Source organism: Vanellus vanellus (assembly GCF_965231255.1).
Source record: "Vanellus vanellus genome assembly, chromosome: 1".
In the NCBI taxonomy this organism is placed as follows: domain Eukaryota; kingdom Metazoa; phylum Chordata; class Aves; order Charadriiformes; family Charadriidae; genus Vanellus; species Vanellus vanellus.
In genome coordinates, this window is record NC_138905.1 from 63,189,345 (window position 1) to 63,206,772 (window position 17,428).

The 17,428-nt window shown below is 40.8% G+C and overlaps 1 protein-coding gene and 1 long non-coding RNA gene across 2 annotated transcripts in view; one reads left to right on the forward strand and one right to left on the reverse strand.

Moving 5' to 3' along the window:
- Positions 1-4,328, reverse strand: part of MYBPC1 (myosin binding protein C1) — a gene marked incomplete at its 3' end in the record, with an annotated part of 74,665 nt that extends 70,337 nt beyond the window's left edge. The window contains exon 1 of the mRNA XM_082499553.1: positions 4,239-4,328. Within this exon, the coding sequence (XP_082355679.1) occupies positions 4,239-4,263 (25 nt within the window). The 5' untranslated portion in view covers positions 4,264-4,328. The remainder of the gene's footprint in view (positions 1-4,238) is intronic.
- A 5,568-nt stretch (positions 4,329-9,896) lies between these two features.
- On the forward strand, positions 9,897-16,896 carry LOC309670764. The gene is made up of 3 exons (XR_014269040.1): positions 9,897-9,957; positions 10,044-10,160; positions 16,870-16,896. It is a non-coding gene; the product is annotated as an uncharacterized lncRNA (long non-coding RNA).
- Positions 16,897-17,428: the final 532 nt, after the last annotated feature.

Consider the following 17,428-nt stretch of genomic DNA (forward strand, 5'->3'; position numbering starts at 1 on the left):
ACTAAGCATGTATCTATGCAGCAAGGACAGCAGCAGCTGCACTACCCAGTTTGGTGCCATAATCAAATGATTATACAGGTCCAGTCTTCTGCATGGAAAGCACTAAGCAATGTTATACAATGTTCACATGCCGGGTTCTTGAATTTTCAGGAAAACATTCCATCAGGATTGTTAATTTTGACACAAGCTAAATTCACATACCGGAGCAGAATTTCCATTTAACTTCTTTTTCACCTCTGAAAAATTGTCTAGCCTTGAAAATATGATATTAAAAGAAATCTTACTTCAATTAACTTCTATGCAACCTTGATGCTGAGATTGATTTCCTACTGGAATGCTGCTCTACATGTCTACTTATATGATTTATGTGACTAACTGTGATAAAACTTGTTTGACAATGCCTGTTATCTTGATACACCAGACTGTGGTATTGATTTAAATATTGTAAATATAAGGCAAATATAGTTATAGAACAATCATGCAATGAAACAAACCCAGTCATGTTTAAACGCCAATAGAAGCAAAGGCTGTTTTAACTGGGCTTCTTTAGAGAGACCAGTGTCACCATATCTCCAAAGCTGTCTCTACCGATATGTCTCTTTACCTCCTTTCACAAATTGCTTCATATTTTAGAGATTGTCCTTCTAACAGACAATATACACACATAGTTTCTTCACAACTATGCTGCTTACAGAGTGAAAAAAGTTTTACTGAACACGGTCTAAAGTAGACGCACTAATTTTTAATTCTGTTTCCTTGCCAATATGTGGATGCTCCAGGCAGTATTCAAGCAGAGCTTGCAAACCCTTAGAAAATTAAGCTGGCAGACAGTTGATAAATGCATTGGCTTAAAATTCAGAATGGTCGCTCAACTCGTGGCCATGAATTATTTCCTAGATTGGGGAGAATAAATAAGGCAAATTTACAGAGCTGCCTACTGGGGACTGACTTGCACCTGTCCCTGTGGGATGATGCCCACAAATAGTTTGAAACCGTTGCTCTTGAGAGACTTGGCACTTACACAAAAGTGTGTCCAAATGCCATGGCCTATGACAGTTTAAGAGGGCACCTAATTAATGGGCAGCTCTTACTATGCATATTGGTTAAAGGAAAGGGGGGAGAGGAAAGATTCACTGAGTGGTTACAATAAATTACAGGAAGTAATTATATGAGGGAGGGCTATTTTATTAGTCACCTGGAAAACTAAAGGCTGTTAAATTTAAATGCACTGGTAAAGGTCTTGGGCATCACAGTCCTATCCTAGTCATCCACTGGGATCAGTTAACTCGTGAATGTAGTCTTTGCCTTGTGAATATGAAATTTTAAACAGGCCAAGACAAAACTTTCTTACAATGACATGACAGTATGCTCCAAGGAAGCCACAGCTCATGTAATATATAGGACTTCGACTTTTTAGGAGTACAATAAAGGCCTTAAATCATTAGTCATGGAAGTCTCTTTCTACAGTGACAAATTCCATGAGGCTGAAGTGCCCCAGCAACCTTCTCTAAGCTGAGTGGTGTGTTTAATTTGGTGATCCTATTTGTTAAGAGCACATTGTGAGGCCACACTCTCACCAAGTCAGGAAATTTCTCACTTTGGTAATCTAATAACCTTAAAATAGCTCAAAGAACATTTGGCCTGAAAAAAAAAAAGCCTGGGAGCTTGCAACAGCACTGCCTCTGAAAAAAAAGTAGCTATATGTACTTCAGAGACTGCAGTGACAAAAAAATGCAAACCTGAGATTTTCTTAACATTCAAGTGTTAGCCAATTTCTGATTTCACAGCCGCTTGCTTTTGTGTGTGCTGTTTTTACCAGGCAGGACCTATGAGAATAAGGAGTATGGGATCAGTCATGTGAAATGTCAGCAGAGTACTGCTTAGGTGGCCCTGTGATGCAGAAGCCCTAAGCGTCTTTTTTTTCTCTGCTTTCTATTGTAGTCCACCAACAAGTTTCTTAGAGAGTCCTTCCAGTGGTACCTTCCAGAATGTACTCAGTTCAGGGTTCACCTTCACTGATTAATTACTTTCAATCCTTCGTGCCTTGGAAATTACCTTGAGAACAGGCATTTGACGGACATGTGAGGTTCTGAATTCTTACTGGTAGAGCTAGTACCAGTAGAAGCAGTGTATTGTACTATTATTGGTACCAAATACTCCTGCCACTAACATAGTAAGTACTTGTACTTACTATATGAGTACTGCCACCAGCTCAGGAAGGAGGTAATGTCTTAAGTACAATAATATAAACCTGTTATCACCGTGATATACTGACTGCAAATAAACTGGGTGCAATTAGGACCAAACGGCATACAACTTGTATGTATCACTTTTCCAGAGCTCATTACTACTTGTGAACTCTGGGTCTATCAGGACAGAAGACTTTAATATTTTTTATGTTCCTGAATATTGACTCATCAAATCCCACATTTATTCCACTGTCAGTGTAATGTTGTTCAGAGTTGCTAAACTTATTTTGTAACACAACCATGGAGCTGCATTTGTAATCACTGCATTGTAAGAATATCTTTGAAACAATTTGGTCTTAAACAGAATAATAACCTTTAGAAACATGAGCCTCCTAACAAATTTTCTCCAAAGCACATATCATTTGAAAGTGCAGAAATATTTCAGGGTTTGTTTTTTTTTAGCTGGCAGCCACAGAACACATTCTGATTAAACTGTGTAATATCCAGTCAAATAACAGATCAAATAAAAAGGACACTTAATACACGTGTAAATCATTTGAATTACAAATAAGACACTCTAGAAGGGGCTTGGCTCTAGGTTTGATATAGAGGATTAAGCTCTCGTATTAATACATGCACTTGGTGTAGCTATTTTCAGAAGGATACTTCATCCATCATTGTCCTCGAGCACTAAGGAGGGCCAGTAAGTAAAATGATCACATTGGTCTGTCAACACTGCTTGCTTAAGACTCAGTCGTGCAAAAAGTTTAGTTTTCATATGCCCCCAACGCAACAAGGTGCTGAAACTGCTTAGTGCCCCCAATAGTTGCTCTGCTCTCGCCTTCCACAAAAACCAGAAAATATTTCCAAGAGACTTTTAAAATAAAGCAAATCCTATCAATAGGTCAGTGCTAAATCGTATGTACTTGTTCAAACTGCACACGTGGGCCTATCAGATCTATGATTCCATGATTCTGTGATGGGAAATAAATGTTATTTCATGGCTTCTATACTTTCCACGTGATTAGCTTTAAGATTAAGCTCAGTTTTGCGTTTGGGAACCTGCCTGTGTACCCCCTGTTTGCCAACACTTACAAAGAATATACAGTTTACACAATTATGGCTTTGCAGAAGCTATGTATATTGTCACTGCTAAACAATAATAATGAAAATTCTTAAAAAAAAGGTCTAAATTTCAAAGAAAAATAAAAGGGCTATAGAAGTAGTGCAAATATAAGAAGCTCATTTAGCTTAAATTTTCAAAATAGTAAAAAATAAATGCTAGCTTTTAAAAAGTAATGAATTAATAGACCCTGAACATTTTATGCCTGTTTGGGCAACCTCCAATGGACAATTCTGTACCTCACTAGCAAACTACATACTCAGTTTCTTCGCTATGAACTTAATAGTACCACAAAAGGGGCCAGTATTACTGCCTTTTACTCTCCTTCTGAAACAGAAAATGATTTCTGTAGTGTGGAAAAATGTATCATTTCAGTTTGAGCTGTACAGAAAAACTTACTACAGTCTTCACTTATGCATTAGACATACAGAATATATTTTCATCAGAACCTTAAAACTGTTTCATGAACACATCCTTTCTATTCAATAACTTACAAAACTTTATGAAAAACATACCAACATGCTGACTTTCTAAACTATAAGAAGTGCTTATTCCCTGTTTTCCAGAGTCTAGATATCTTAGCCATAGAGGAACCAGTAATCGCACTACAAAAATCCTGCAGTCTTTAAAAAGTAAATACAGCATTTTCCCAATCAAGTAGTTTCTCGATATCTCCGCAAAGCCATTGTTCATTGCTTAAAATAGTTGGACGCCAAAACAGTTTTGTGCTAAACCCCTACCTGAAAGTAATTTCCTAGTTTAAAAGGATTGGTGATCTGTAATGATATAATGATGTTGCGTGGTTAGCACTCCCAGATATTATTTGTTGCTGAAATAAGCAAGATGTTCTAAAAGGTGTTTTGTGTGTGTGCGTACTCATAGTTCCTGTAATTAAGAAAGGCTCAGGTAATATTTGTTATGCTTACCGTCTTTCTTGGTGGGTTCCGGCATTGTTACAAGAATTCTTTATTCCCAGTAAGTTTCAGTCTTTCAGATGCAGTAAGTAGTAGCCCCAAGTCCAGCCGAGAGAGTATGCAGAGCAGTATGACAAGCAGAGGGTAAGAAGAATTCCTCTGCTTTATATACTGCAACTGAAATATCAATCAAAATAGCACCTCCTCTCTTTTCAATGCAAACACTTTGAAAATTGACAGTTATGGGAACCCCTCTCACATCTGTTGTCTGCAGCCTCTGCTCCCTTGGCTTTTGGAAGGAATCTCTGCTGCATTGCACGGGGCTGATGAGAACATCTATAACTTTCTAAATTCAGCCGCACCGCTCGCTCTCTGCGTCTCTCTCTGTAACATGCAGACACGCATACACACGCAGATGGAGGTTGAAAAAGTGACTGCCACACTGGTAAAGAGCCCCTCCTGCCTGCAGAACTTATAGGAACTACCTGTATACATATACACCTTTGTCCACAGCATAAAAGGGACAAATAAGTATAGCCAGTATGTCTGCAGTGAAACTTCATTTCCTTCCTTTAAGAAAAAGTGGTATGCAAAGATGGAGCTCGGAGTAGAGTACTTTTTGCAGTATTAATGAAGAAAAAGGGATTATTGTGTTCCTGTTTGGAGCCGTGAAGACCCTTCATATCTCCCTTCTGTTTACATTTGCTACACTTTCTTAGGTCCTTTCCCTCTAGCCATCCTCATTTTGGCTTCGGTAGAGACTGTAGTGTTCCTTTCAGCACTGCTACCTCATTAACTGGAGAGGTCACTGCTGAGAGATGAGATATTCTCTTTTCCACTCATCCGGGAGATGCAACACTCCTTGCCTTTGCCAAGCCAGGAAACCAGACAGAAGGAATGGAAATCCTATCTGTAGCACACACTCCGAGCCACTAAACTAAGCCACTGGGCTGCCCTCCTCTTAAACTCCTACTTAAACTATGAATATGTAGGCAACATAGAAATGCAGGTCAAGTTAATCAGGAGGTACCAGGATTTATTTTCTTATGCCCTTTTAGGATTTTGAGACAGTAGTGATTAGTGCAAGAGATGAAGTGGTCCTCAAGGGTTTCATGCTATTAAAACGCATGCTCATATCATTATCACATATCAATAAGAACTAGGCTATTAGACAGAGTGCTCAGTGTATAAATACACCCAAATGTTATGGAAAACATATTCCATGTCTTTGAATATAAGTTAGAGATGGAAGAGTGGTCATGTGCCTGTTTATCCTGTAGCCAATGCATGATTGTTTCTTCTACTCTCTGTTGGTTTTTGGCTATTTAGCCATTTTATATACGTCTTCTAAGGGATGGGAATTTCATTCCTTTTTTTAAGAGACCAGACTGTCATCTGGCTTTTTCTGTTCTACTCATTGCGGTGTTTTATTATTTGACTGATTCATGTGCCTATAAAATACACAGAAAGGCAAGACCCCTGCCTACAGAAACCTAAATAAGGAATATTAAAGCCATTTTTCTCCTTTGTTTTATATCACTATCTAGGTAAACCTCCTTATATCACTGAAATAATTCCTGTCCTTAGAAAGCAAACAGAATGGTACCCTGAGTAGGTAACTGGGGATTTTGTCCCTCCGTGTATGATTGTGGTGGCAGCAGGGAATCAGTGCATGAACAGATAATAAGATTGCAGAGATCATTTTTTCTGCTTCCCCTTTCTTCTACTCACATCCAGGCACCAAACGCTGTGATGGCTGGAACCATCCACCATGAGGTGGATGAAGAGCAACTGCTGATTCTCTCCAGCATGCTGTTTTCCGAGTGCCCTCTTTTAAGTTTTAAAGACAGTTTTCTTTGTGTTTCACCCATCGTGTGCCACGGCATGCTGAGAACTGCATGCCTGGGCATTAATACAAACAGGATTAAATATGGTGACATTCTAGCACTAGATGGGTTAGAGAGGACCTCCATTGCAATCTCATGGTGAGAAAGGATTGGAGGCCAGCGCTTACCCTTACAACCTTAAAGTGCTTCCTTTGCAAGAAGAAGAAGAAGGATATTCAGGAATTCTAACTCACAGACTGCTTTATGCTCCTAAATGAATCTATACTGAGACCACACACTGGCCCAGTGACCAAGTGAAAGTGTGTGGTTCTCATCCACACAGCAAAATTCCCTCTCTACCCCAAAACAGGGAGACTGCAGCCAAAATGTCCACAGAGAATGGTTGCTGGCATGTGCCTGAGCTATACTTAGTCATAGGTGGGAGAGTGTTAGTTGTCCTGAGCCAGAATGGTACCAGGGAGCATGCTAACCATCCCCTGGTGTGGATCATCACAGAACAGCACTTGAACCCATGCCCCAGCCCTGCTTTATTTACTGGTATACACATGGCTAGAAACCTAAATTGTCTCTATAACCTGTGCTAGGCAGGAAGGAAAGATAGGTTATGTGTAGAAAAAAATCACGGAACAATATAGTTGCCTTTGTAGCATGCGGAGAAATGCGTGTTTCTTGAGCTCTCTGTTTTGAAAAGGTCATCTGAGAGTGCAAGCAAAAGGCTCTTCAACTGCACAAAATACATTGAAACTATGGAGTAGCAATCATGTGAAAATTTTCTCATCCCTTCACTTTTTGCTACCCTTATATGACACTTGCATAATTCATTGCATTTAATGTAACGTTCTCTTTTACACTCATAAAAAATTCCTGTTGCAACTTTTCTGTAATTTTTTTTTTTTTTATTTGTATTATAAAAGGTGCCACTCAGGTAGATTTAGGCTGTGATGTCTCAGTGTACCTTAGCAGTAGCAGTGACAGGCAAAGCAGTTTATTTCTTAAGGAAATAAGCCATATTTTATTTGTTTCAGTCCAATTCCCAGCTGAGTCCATGCCTCAAGCACCTGCATATACTTCATACTGCAATCTAAGACAACCCAGGCATTTTAGTTCATTTTTCTTCCTGCACAGATGTTGTCACAATGTTGACCCCATCTTGCTTGTGCCGTAACAGTTATAAGCACTTTGGTGCTATTGGATAGATGTCATTCGGAACTTACCTTCTTACACTTCTTTTCCACATTTGCAGAGTGTATGGTAGTCAGCAAACTTGCCTTATCAGTGCATACAGCAGAGGTGTTGATTTTGGCCAACTATTGCCCAAATTGCTTTAAAACTTGTTTAAAAAGAAGGAAAAAAATGAAAAGTAGGAAATGCCTGACCTTTTTTGCTTTTTTTCCATTTTGGTCATCTTGAAGCTCATGCTTCTTGGATCACAGATATGTCTAAACATATTTACAATTATCCATCTAGCCAACCTGTACGCTCTCTGTTAATAAAGGCATTTGTCTATTCATTCTATGAAATTCTGATTTTTAACCATTTTTTTCACGCAGCTCTGCTTTGCTTCCCTGTATATGTTAATCACTCAGCTGATTTGATTGAAACTCATCTTGTGAAGGACCTGAGCCAAAAGAGGAAGCATTTAGCTCCTCTGTACTGAACACACAACTCCTGAGCACGTGAAAGGGCCATGAACCACCTTCTGACTCAGCCTACTTGCCAAATGACTGAACCAGAACCTTCATAGAAATCGCGAGGTGGAAAGATCTGAGCTCCACGTTGTTTCTAGCCCATCTCCTGGACCTCAGTGGATAGAACTAGAGGGTGTGCCATCCCCAACCATTCTTTCATTAACTTACCCTATTGCTAAAAGCATCCTTGTTTGCACAGGCTGTCTCATATCTCTGAATGGAAATGTCCCTTCTCATAACTTGATATTCTCCTTCCACAAGTTGGCTTGTGACCTTGTATTTTGCCCTTCGGTAAAATGAATGTCTTCTGACCAAAATTTATCCTCATTGCAGTATGGCTTTTGTGTACCACTGTAAGCCCTCTTCTCAGCCACCTCAGGGGCCAAACATGCTAAGCTCTCTGAGCCTTTCCCTTCCATGCCTGCCCCAATTAATCTTCTGTGGTCTTTTTCCAAAACATGAGTATCCTATTTTAACTCTGTTCAGCTCCTTGAGCAGTTTCCAAACAGCAGCTAACCAAGGCGTCAGATAATTAAATCATTCTCTCTTGTCTGTTTTTAATAAATTCCCTTGGTCAAACATCCAAAGCCCTTATTTGCTCTTGCAGCTGCTAGATCTGCATCCATAACTTCATGTTTGCTGCTATTCCTAGGACTGAACTCTCTCACTTACTTCAGTCTCTATTCTAGTAAGTCACTGTCTGTTTGTTACCAGAGAAAAATCTTCACCTTGTCACCAGGACATTCCCAGAAGACCTCAGAGACAAATCTTTAACCAAACTATTTAAAAATTTGCCACTGAAAGGTTTTATTGATATCGAGAAAAGCTGATCGACTGAAATAAGAATGCTGGGCAGAAATGAACAGTTTACATGAGAATGGGAAAGGATTCCCAGCCCATGTGGGACAAAATCTGGAAATATTCCCAAAATATTGGAGTGTCCATATATTTTCATTAAAAAATAAACAGCAGCTTGGTTTTGTACTCATAAAGAATCCAAAATGTTGAAGTCATGTAACAGTAAACCTTTTTAACCAGTTTTAATATTTGGATCTTTGGAGCCTCTAGGAAACAGTTATTTACCGAGCCCAAGGAGAAAGGATAAGAAGCAGCAGCAGACGGAACCTTCCCTCCCATCAGGAGGCACTCATTAAATGCGCTCCTCCAGGAGGACACTGAAATGAGGTTTGACAGTGCCCAAGCCCCATTCAAGTCCCATGTCCCCTCCCACCAGGCACAAGGCCTCAAAATTGGTGTCTACAGCAGGAACGCATCGTAGTGACATCTTTTTGGGCTCAGATTCTGCCTTTGCCACGTTCACTATTTACAATAGGATATTATAGATTTTGGTGAATTTATTTCTTTTGATATTACTGATAATCCGCAGAGCATTTTTTCTTTTCTACCAGTAAAAATAACAAATCGATTATTTCAATTTCTACTGTGCTGGCAAGGGGAAGACTAAAAATGTACAACCGAAAAAAGCAAAACAACCACTTTTGCAAGAGCAGGAAGTACCTCAGCATGGAAGAATGCTGCATCTCAGAATATCTGTTACTTTTTAAGTTCCCATCTAATTTGTGAAGGCAGTCCTTTTTGTCCGACATCTTTGCTGAATTTATTGGTGTTGATGAAAGACACCTGGATTTACCTAGCCGGCTCAGTTCAATCTCAGCTTTGCACTGTAGACCTGCCAGGAAAGAAAGACTTTCCTAGTCCGCCGTGGACTCTGCTTTTCTGCCATGTAAATGAGACGTGACCTTGGTTGAGAAGCGACGAGAAATAGTTTCTGTATAAATGTAGCATCCACAAATGGGGTCTTACTCTATGTAGCAAGACGAGGGAAGATTAAACTTTAAAGCATAGATTGCATCTTTTTTCCAAGACAGTCGGCTTGGAGACACTTCAAGGCATGTACAAGATGTCGTTGACAGATAAACACCACTTGTCAGGTTTACCTTCTGCCTTACAATGACCCAAAGGGTGACATTACTGTGTAAGCAACACATGCCCCATGGTGTCCTATAGCAGTCAAAGTGTTTCCTTTCTGACAGTAAATTCCAGCGCACTGAGGCACTCGGCACCAAAGTCAAGAGCTAGTCCCTAGGTCAGGGCAGTAGGCAAAACGGCAGGAGGAAGAAGGAGAGCAGCTACTTTCGGTTGATCGCTTGGCTGGATCAGTCAGAAAAAATTAAGGTGAGGGTTGCTAAGAAGGGAAAAGTGATGGGAATTGTGCCGCTTGACTTCAAGAGAGCCAGAGCTTATTTCGCTCTGTCTTTAAGAGGAAACTTGAAAGAGGACTCTGCAACCAGGAGAGGAAAGAGACATTGTGGCCCAGATTTTTGTTCTGACTTCCACAAGTGAAATTGGGAGCAGCTCCTCACTTGAGTTATGCCTAGGTAAGCAAAACCCACGCTGGGTTTACACGCTCCATCGTGCTGAAAACTGTCTAATTGTGAATGCCTGATGCGGTGTAACAAACAGAAGTTTCTTTGGCCCCAATTTTATCTGTTCATTAAGCATGTGAAATTTATCTCAGCAGCGTACAAAGAGCACATGATTTGCCCCAGCAGATTATGGTGTATCACGCCGGTATGGTGTCTCCAGCACTGGCCAATGAGGCTTGGGGTGAGGAAAACGCCCCTCCATCATTATAAACCCTGGACTCTAATCTCAGGTTCTCTCTCAGGATTGCATTTTTTGTGTTCTGATTTGAATCTAGCATTTCAGCATTGATCTTTGTGGATTAATTTTAAATTATTTTCAATGTGTTTGGTCTGTCTTATTACAAGTCTGCAGAATTTCAAAAACATGCTCGTAGAAATTTTGCCCTCGAAATTCCTGGAATCCATAGCTATCCCAACAATAACACAAATTTTCCCAAATTATTTTTTCCAAGTCTGCTTACCTACTGGTTACATTTAACATGTTCCAATGTCAAAATTCTGCAGGTACCTCTGGTACCCAAAGATGTACACCCTGTATTATGGGAAATGGTAGCACAAGGGATTCCAGGTAACCTTGATTAAAGTTTCTGAGACAGTTCTAGAATTATTGCAATGACAGAGGCAGATTTTGTAAATAGTGTTTACACGATATCAGTCTTCTATGTTAAATTTGTCACAAGCCTCCAAACTAGAGTATTAGAAATATATTGATATTAAAAAACGTTACTTGGTCTCCCTTAGAATTTTAAATATTGCAGTCTTGTGAACTTTAATACTTTACAGAGGTAGAGAAATATTTCAACAATTCAGAATGAATGATGTAAGTCCAAGTGTCATAATTCATTAGTGTTCAAAGAAAAGCATCCAAGTCCCAACCACAGAGTGGCTGAAAATAAAACTTTAAAATTCACTCTAACTATTTATTAGCCTGGAAATGTTGTCAAAATGGCTGTTCTCATTCAGATTGCCACCGTCTAAGTTCACCTGCGCTATATAATGATCACTCTATGAAGGTATTTAACAGAAATACATTCAATTCCCAGATGTCCAAAGGAGTTCATACACATCACCATGAGCAGCTTCCTTAACTGGGGCATACCTCAGTTATCTCTTTGTAAAGTGGGGATGACAACCCATTCCTTTACCCTATAGCTATCATCGTGCCTTCTTTGTTCCCTTAGAGAGCCTATGGAGAGTGCACTAGTACCTGTGTGCACAGTGGAACCTTAATCTCAGTTGATACTATGATATATTGTTACTATTTACAATGTCTAAAAAATACTGCTGCGTATAAATAGATGGAATAACAGGTATCAAGTTCTGGGGCAGATGTTCTCTTTTATCTATAAAATCACTTCTTCTTAGCATAACTGCAGTATCATTATAACAGTACAATACAGTGGGCTAATTTGTTTGACATATTAATTGTATAGTTTCCTGATAGGGGTAATCCAGTCCAGCTGCAGACTGCTGCTGGCAGGATGGTCCCGTTCTCCCCTCCTTTCTCTCTTCCTCCTCCCTCAACCAGGAGGTCTTGTTGCCTTCCTTCTTGTTGCCCTGGACCTAGTGACTCTGCAGGATGAGCCAGTTCAGCTTCCCGATCTGAGCAAATCCTACACACTTGGAGCAGGAGGTACTTTATTTCTGCTGGCTTAGCTAGCTGAAGCAATACTCTCCGGCAGCCCCGGGACTGCTAGCTGCGAGGCAACGGGAGCGCACAGCCGCAGGCAGGGGAGTGGGACTGTCCCTCTTAGCTGCAACCTACACACACATAGTGTTAGGTTTAACGGGAAATTATACCCTCGTTGTGTCAGAGGTTCAGTGTATAAACATCCGCTTCCTATTCTGGAAGATAATTGAGATACGTGTGAAGTATATCGATCTCTTAACTCCCAAAACGCCCGTTGCACAGAGATAGATTTTTCTTTAATTGATCCAAACCTTTTCTCCTTTTTATTGCGTGAAGAAAATCAAATTCGTTTCAACCTTCTGTGAAGCACTGTGGAGTCACACTGATTCACAGAGGAGAGTGAACATGGGCTGCGGGGGACATAAGTGAAAAGGCAGCACCATCCACGGGGAGCACAAAGCAAACCTGCAATAATTAGCCGTGAATCTCCGCTTTGGTGGAGGCCTTCCCCTTCTCACAAAGAAAAGAGGGTTTTTCAGTTTTCATCAGTTGCTCTATGAGCCTGACCTGTCCTCTTAACTTTGTGGTTCCCCTTGAACTCGAAGGTGGTACCACCCTAGCTTCATTTATGAACACCTATTGGCTTTAAAAGGAATACAGTGCTGGTTTCTACTAGTATTTCCAAAATCTTTGTAACTTCTATTCACTCTGAGTCAGCACTGGGCTGAAAATTAGTGATGTCTTTTAAATGAGAGATGAGGAGATTTTCTTGGGGAAAACCCTGTATGTGGAAGATTCTGACGTGAAGTTTTTGAAGAACATCCAGCATGAATTTTAAAGATAGGCTGTAACTCAAATAGTTACATGAAGTGGTAGGTTTAAACATTAAATGTTAGAATCATTTAACAACTTACTGTATTAATTAAGCTTCACAAATGTCCCGGTAAAAGTAGGCTAGAAACAATATTTTATATATGAAGGAATAAACAGAGACAAGTCATGGAATTTGAAGATCCAGGTGAGGTATTGGGTCAAAGGACAGGACCCCAGAGATATGACTCTCAGTCTTTTTCCTTGGCTCCTAGTCTAAGGTATATGCTGTTTTCGGGATCTGTGAACACTGGAAGAGAAATCCCAAGGGCATATAGTTCACTTTTGCCATGGACTATACACATGAAATCCAGAACGGACACCTTTTTTTGATGTTTTGGGTGAGATCCTTTGTATTTAAGTTTTAGTGAGTGCAGTGCCAGCTTCTGCATCTGACCTCATCTTTCCCAGCTATGCAGTCAGTGGAGATCTAGTCACTGGGCTCAGTTCGATTACTTAAACATGATCACTTGCCGCCATCTGAGAGTGCTCTCTGGTATCCGTCATGGCCTCCCATTGCCCCTGCACAGCATGTAGTCTGCCCCTACACATCAGTAAGTCTGGTGTCAAATCCATCTCTCTTCCATATGATTAAGTAACTTCAGGCACCTCTAATGGCACTACACACATACGTTTAGGGAACTGAACTAAGCCCTCATCAAATGGATTTAAGAGACCAGTGCATTTTAGGGTAAGATGTCTTGCATCTTGGACTTCAATGGTGAGCAGCCCGCATGTCAGTGCTCTAGTGTAGATCTCCAGAGAGCCCTACCCAATGCATCCCAATGCATCTTTCACAGAGATTAATGATTATGAGAGATTGTTAGGGTCATAACTCCAACAATACCTTGGATGCCCAAAAGTGAGTCCTCTCATGTGCCCCCTGCCTCTTCCACAGGCTCTTCCCAGCTGCTGTCTCATGTGTACCAAACCCCGGGGCTTATGCAGCTTCTCCCTGAGTGGCCACAGCAGATCAGCCCAGTTTGGCTTTTCAACCTCGCAGTGGCTGTGCACCCACAGAATTGAGTGTCAGCCAAAGTCTTTCATCCATGCTTATAGGAGCCACTCCACTCCATCTCTTCTCCACCGCCACCTCCTAGACATGCTGTTGGCAGTGCAATTCATCTCAGTGTACAGAGTTTACAGTCTGGGTTCCGACAGTTCCCTTCTCAGTCAGACAGTGATGTTTTGGGCCATATCTTTTCAGTTTAGCTTAAGCTTTACTGTACGGTTTATTTAAAAAAAAAAAAAAAAGAAAAAAAAAAGGTTGGTATTGCAGGCACTCGTCTATGGGAAAAATTCTTCATCCAAAAATAAACCCTTCCTGCTCAAGTTAGAGCCTGAGGCTTAAGGTATTAGCAGTCTGGAACCGTAACAATACAAACATATGAGAAGCCCAAATGGGGCTGAACAGCATTTGTGTACTATGCCGTCACTGCTTTCTTATCGCCAGTTCAATAACCCTCGTGGGATTGCTTCCGCAGGACTTTTTCCCTGCATATTAACTGCATAAGCAGGAAGACTCTGTGCCATCTACTGGCATCTAAACAAACATGAAAAACTTCTCTTTCATTTCAAGTGCTAAATTTAAAAAAAGTTCCGTGGCTTGAAATATATCAGCAGTAAGATGATAATTTGTATGGTTGAAAATGCTTTTTTGTATAAACTTCTCAGGCAGGCAGTGGCAGTGCCCAGAAGGAGCCAGCCACAGTCCCAGACTGTCAGTCACAACACTTACAGAATCATAGAATCATAGAATGGTTTAGATTGGAAGGGACCTTAAAGATCACCTAGTTCTAACCCCCCTGCCACAGGCAGGGACACCTCCCACTAGACCAGGTTGCTCAAAGCCCCATCCAGCCTGGCATTGAACACTTCCAGGGATGGGGCCTCAACAACTTCTAAAGCCTGTCAAGATCCCTCTGGATGGCATCCCTCCCCTCCAGTGTGTCGACCATGCCACACAGCTTGGTGTCATGAGCAAACTTGCGGAGGGTGCACTCAGTCCCACTGTCCATGTCACCGACAAGGACACACCGGTCCCAGTACTGACCCCTGAGTAATGCCACTCATCACTGGCTTCCACTTAGGCATCGAGCCATTAACTGCAACTCTGAGTGTGACCATCCAGCCAGTTCCTTATCCACTGAGTGGTCCATCCATCAAATTCATGTCTCTCCAATTTCGAGACCAGGATGCCATATGGGACAGCGTCAAAAACTTTGCATAAGTCCAGGTAGATGACGTCAGTTGCTCTTCCCTTATGTATCAAAGCTGTGACCCTTGTGAGTCACACAGCGAATCATTCCTACAGGCATTTTGGCCAAGTCACCTGGGCGGTACTCAGCACTCCCTCTACTACTGCCTTCTTGCCTGCTCTGAGTTAGAACTTTAAGCAGTTACTATCATTTCAGCTAGTTTCTTCGCACCCTCCTTTGGCAGTTGTGGATAGCTTCAGCACTGATTTCAGGTAGCAATGCTAACTGCACTCTGACGTGGACCAGAGACACTCTCAGGTTCTGTTGCATATTCTCAAGCTGTCCGGTCTTTGGGACTACCTGAAAATAGTCACTTCTTAAACCCTCCAGCAGCCACCTGGCTAAGCTGTCCAGGGACTTCCAGTATATTCCAGGAGAGACTATTAAATCTCTCCATGTTCCTGCTCACCCCTATCTCCTGTCTTAAATCTCTCAACCTCTCTTGTTTCTTTTGTTAGTGCTCTGCAATTATTGTCTGTTATGTGCTTTTGCCAAGGATCAAGCTGCAGGGAACTATAAAAATAGAGGGAAAAAACAAACTATCAGATTTCTACAATGTCAAAAGGATCAGCCAGTAGATTGTGTGTAGCACTATCATTTTTCCTTGGCATTAAATGTTATGAATAGGGATAAATGTCACATTAGTGAATGTCACATAATTTCCTGAATATGATTGTGCCTTGTTTAAAAAAATATAAAAAAAAGACAGAATTTAAAAGTGGCTACCAAACCCAACATTCAAATCTTAGTCTAGTTTTCAGTAGCCCTAAATTGTCACAGAGGGCGCAGTCTATACAGTACTGTCAAAGTTAGTCACAGCAATCTGAGTTCAGGCTCCTAGTTTTTAAAATCCTAGTCTTAGTTTAATAAAAATGAGCAGGTGTGCCAGTGGATTTTATACTGCTTAATAATGAATATGCAGACTAGAATTTCTAATCCCATCATCTACCACTGTCACACCGGGCAAACCAGTCTTTGCTGTAGTTCTCATACTTAAAGAACTGAAGAAAATGGACTAAAATCTCCATTTCCTGTTGCCAGTGACAATGAATATCATTTAACTGGGAGAAGTCCACCTCTGGCTTCCTGGTCACTTAAAGCTGTTAAGCCCACCAACTGAAATGGAGAAGGCATCCTCAGGAACTGAACAACTTATACAATGGATAAAAAAGTTAAAATCCTTCTCCGTCTTGCTTGCATGTCTGTGGCACACCATGCAAGTCAACTTTCATCCTGATTTGGGAGTTGTATAAATCTCAGGATAAGACAGTCTTTGTCCTGATAGTCAGACATCTGCAAGAAGGCTACTGATACACACATAGTCTTAATTCAGAGGGAGTGAGTATTTTTGGGACAATGAGAACTTAAGGAAGAATTTAAACAAGAAGGTGGAAGAGTTGTAAACTAGAACTAAGAGGTAATTCCATTTCTACAAGAGGCCTTAGAAAAAGAGGGAGTTGTGAAAGAAAACTTTTGGATGTTGTGATAGGTAGGATGAAAGAGATGCAAGCAAAGAAAGTTAAGGCTGGATTATGGCACTTTCAGGTCTTAGGAGGGCGAGAACATGAAAAGCAATTTGGTATGATGAAGAAGGAGGAAGCAGTGAAAAGATTCAAAGGCATGTAGATTACCAAAGAGCTGAGTGATTTTATTGATAACTTCAGCCTCTATCGGGTTACAAAGTGAGGTTAAAGCGCAAAGGGATATTTAGTCTGAAGATTATATGAATAACTGAAATAGCTCCAGTGTAAGCCACAATGATGCCAACCAACGTGTTAGATTAGCCATACTTGTTCATGCAGTTTTGGTCTATGAACAAACATATTTACACAGGGGTACGCTTCTCCCCAGCTACTTGTCCCACTGAACATTGTAGAACATGTCCCACTGTTCCTCAATGCAGGTGCTGGTGGAAAAGTATGAAGAGGCCTCTGGAATTCAAGGAAAATGTAAAAATCCATAATTCCCCAAAGAAACTCTGCTACACTCCAGGTAAGGGTGTCATTCCCTTGTGCTTGCAGAAAGAAGAGCAATGGTGACCAGCGCTTGATTCTTCCACAGCAAGAAAAGGGTTTGGCAGAACAAATTCAGTTGTACCTGAAGCTGCCCATTTATCAGAAGTCTAAACAGCTTCATCCACATTTACACAAGCTAAAAAAAAAGAGGATATATCAGCCATCGTGTTTCAAGATGTAAAGGAACGTCCAGCTGCCCACAGTTAGACAGACATTGACTTAAACAACATTTTTAACCTTCTCTCTGTGGGATCTCATGCTAGCAAGCACTGCAGACTAAATGGCCTCTGTCAGGATGCAGAGAGTTCTTGTGTTCTTAGAAAGTTGGTTTCTTAACCTGTCCTAGACACTAAATTATCCTTCCTGCCTTTAGTGCTTTGTGTGGAAAAACTGACTAACTTACTGAGAAAAGATCTACTGTAAATAATTGTCGTGGTTTAGGCACTA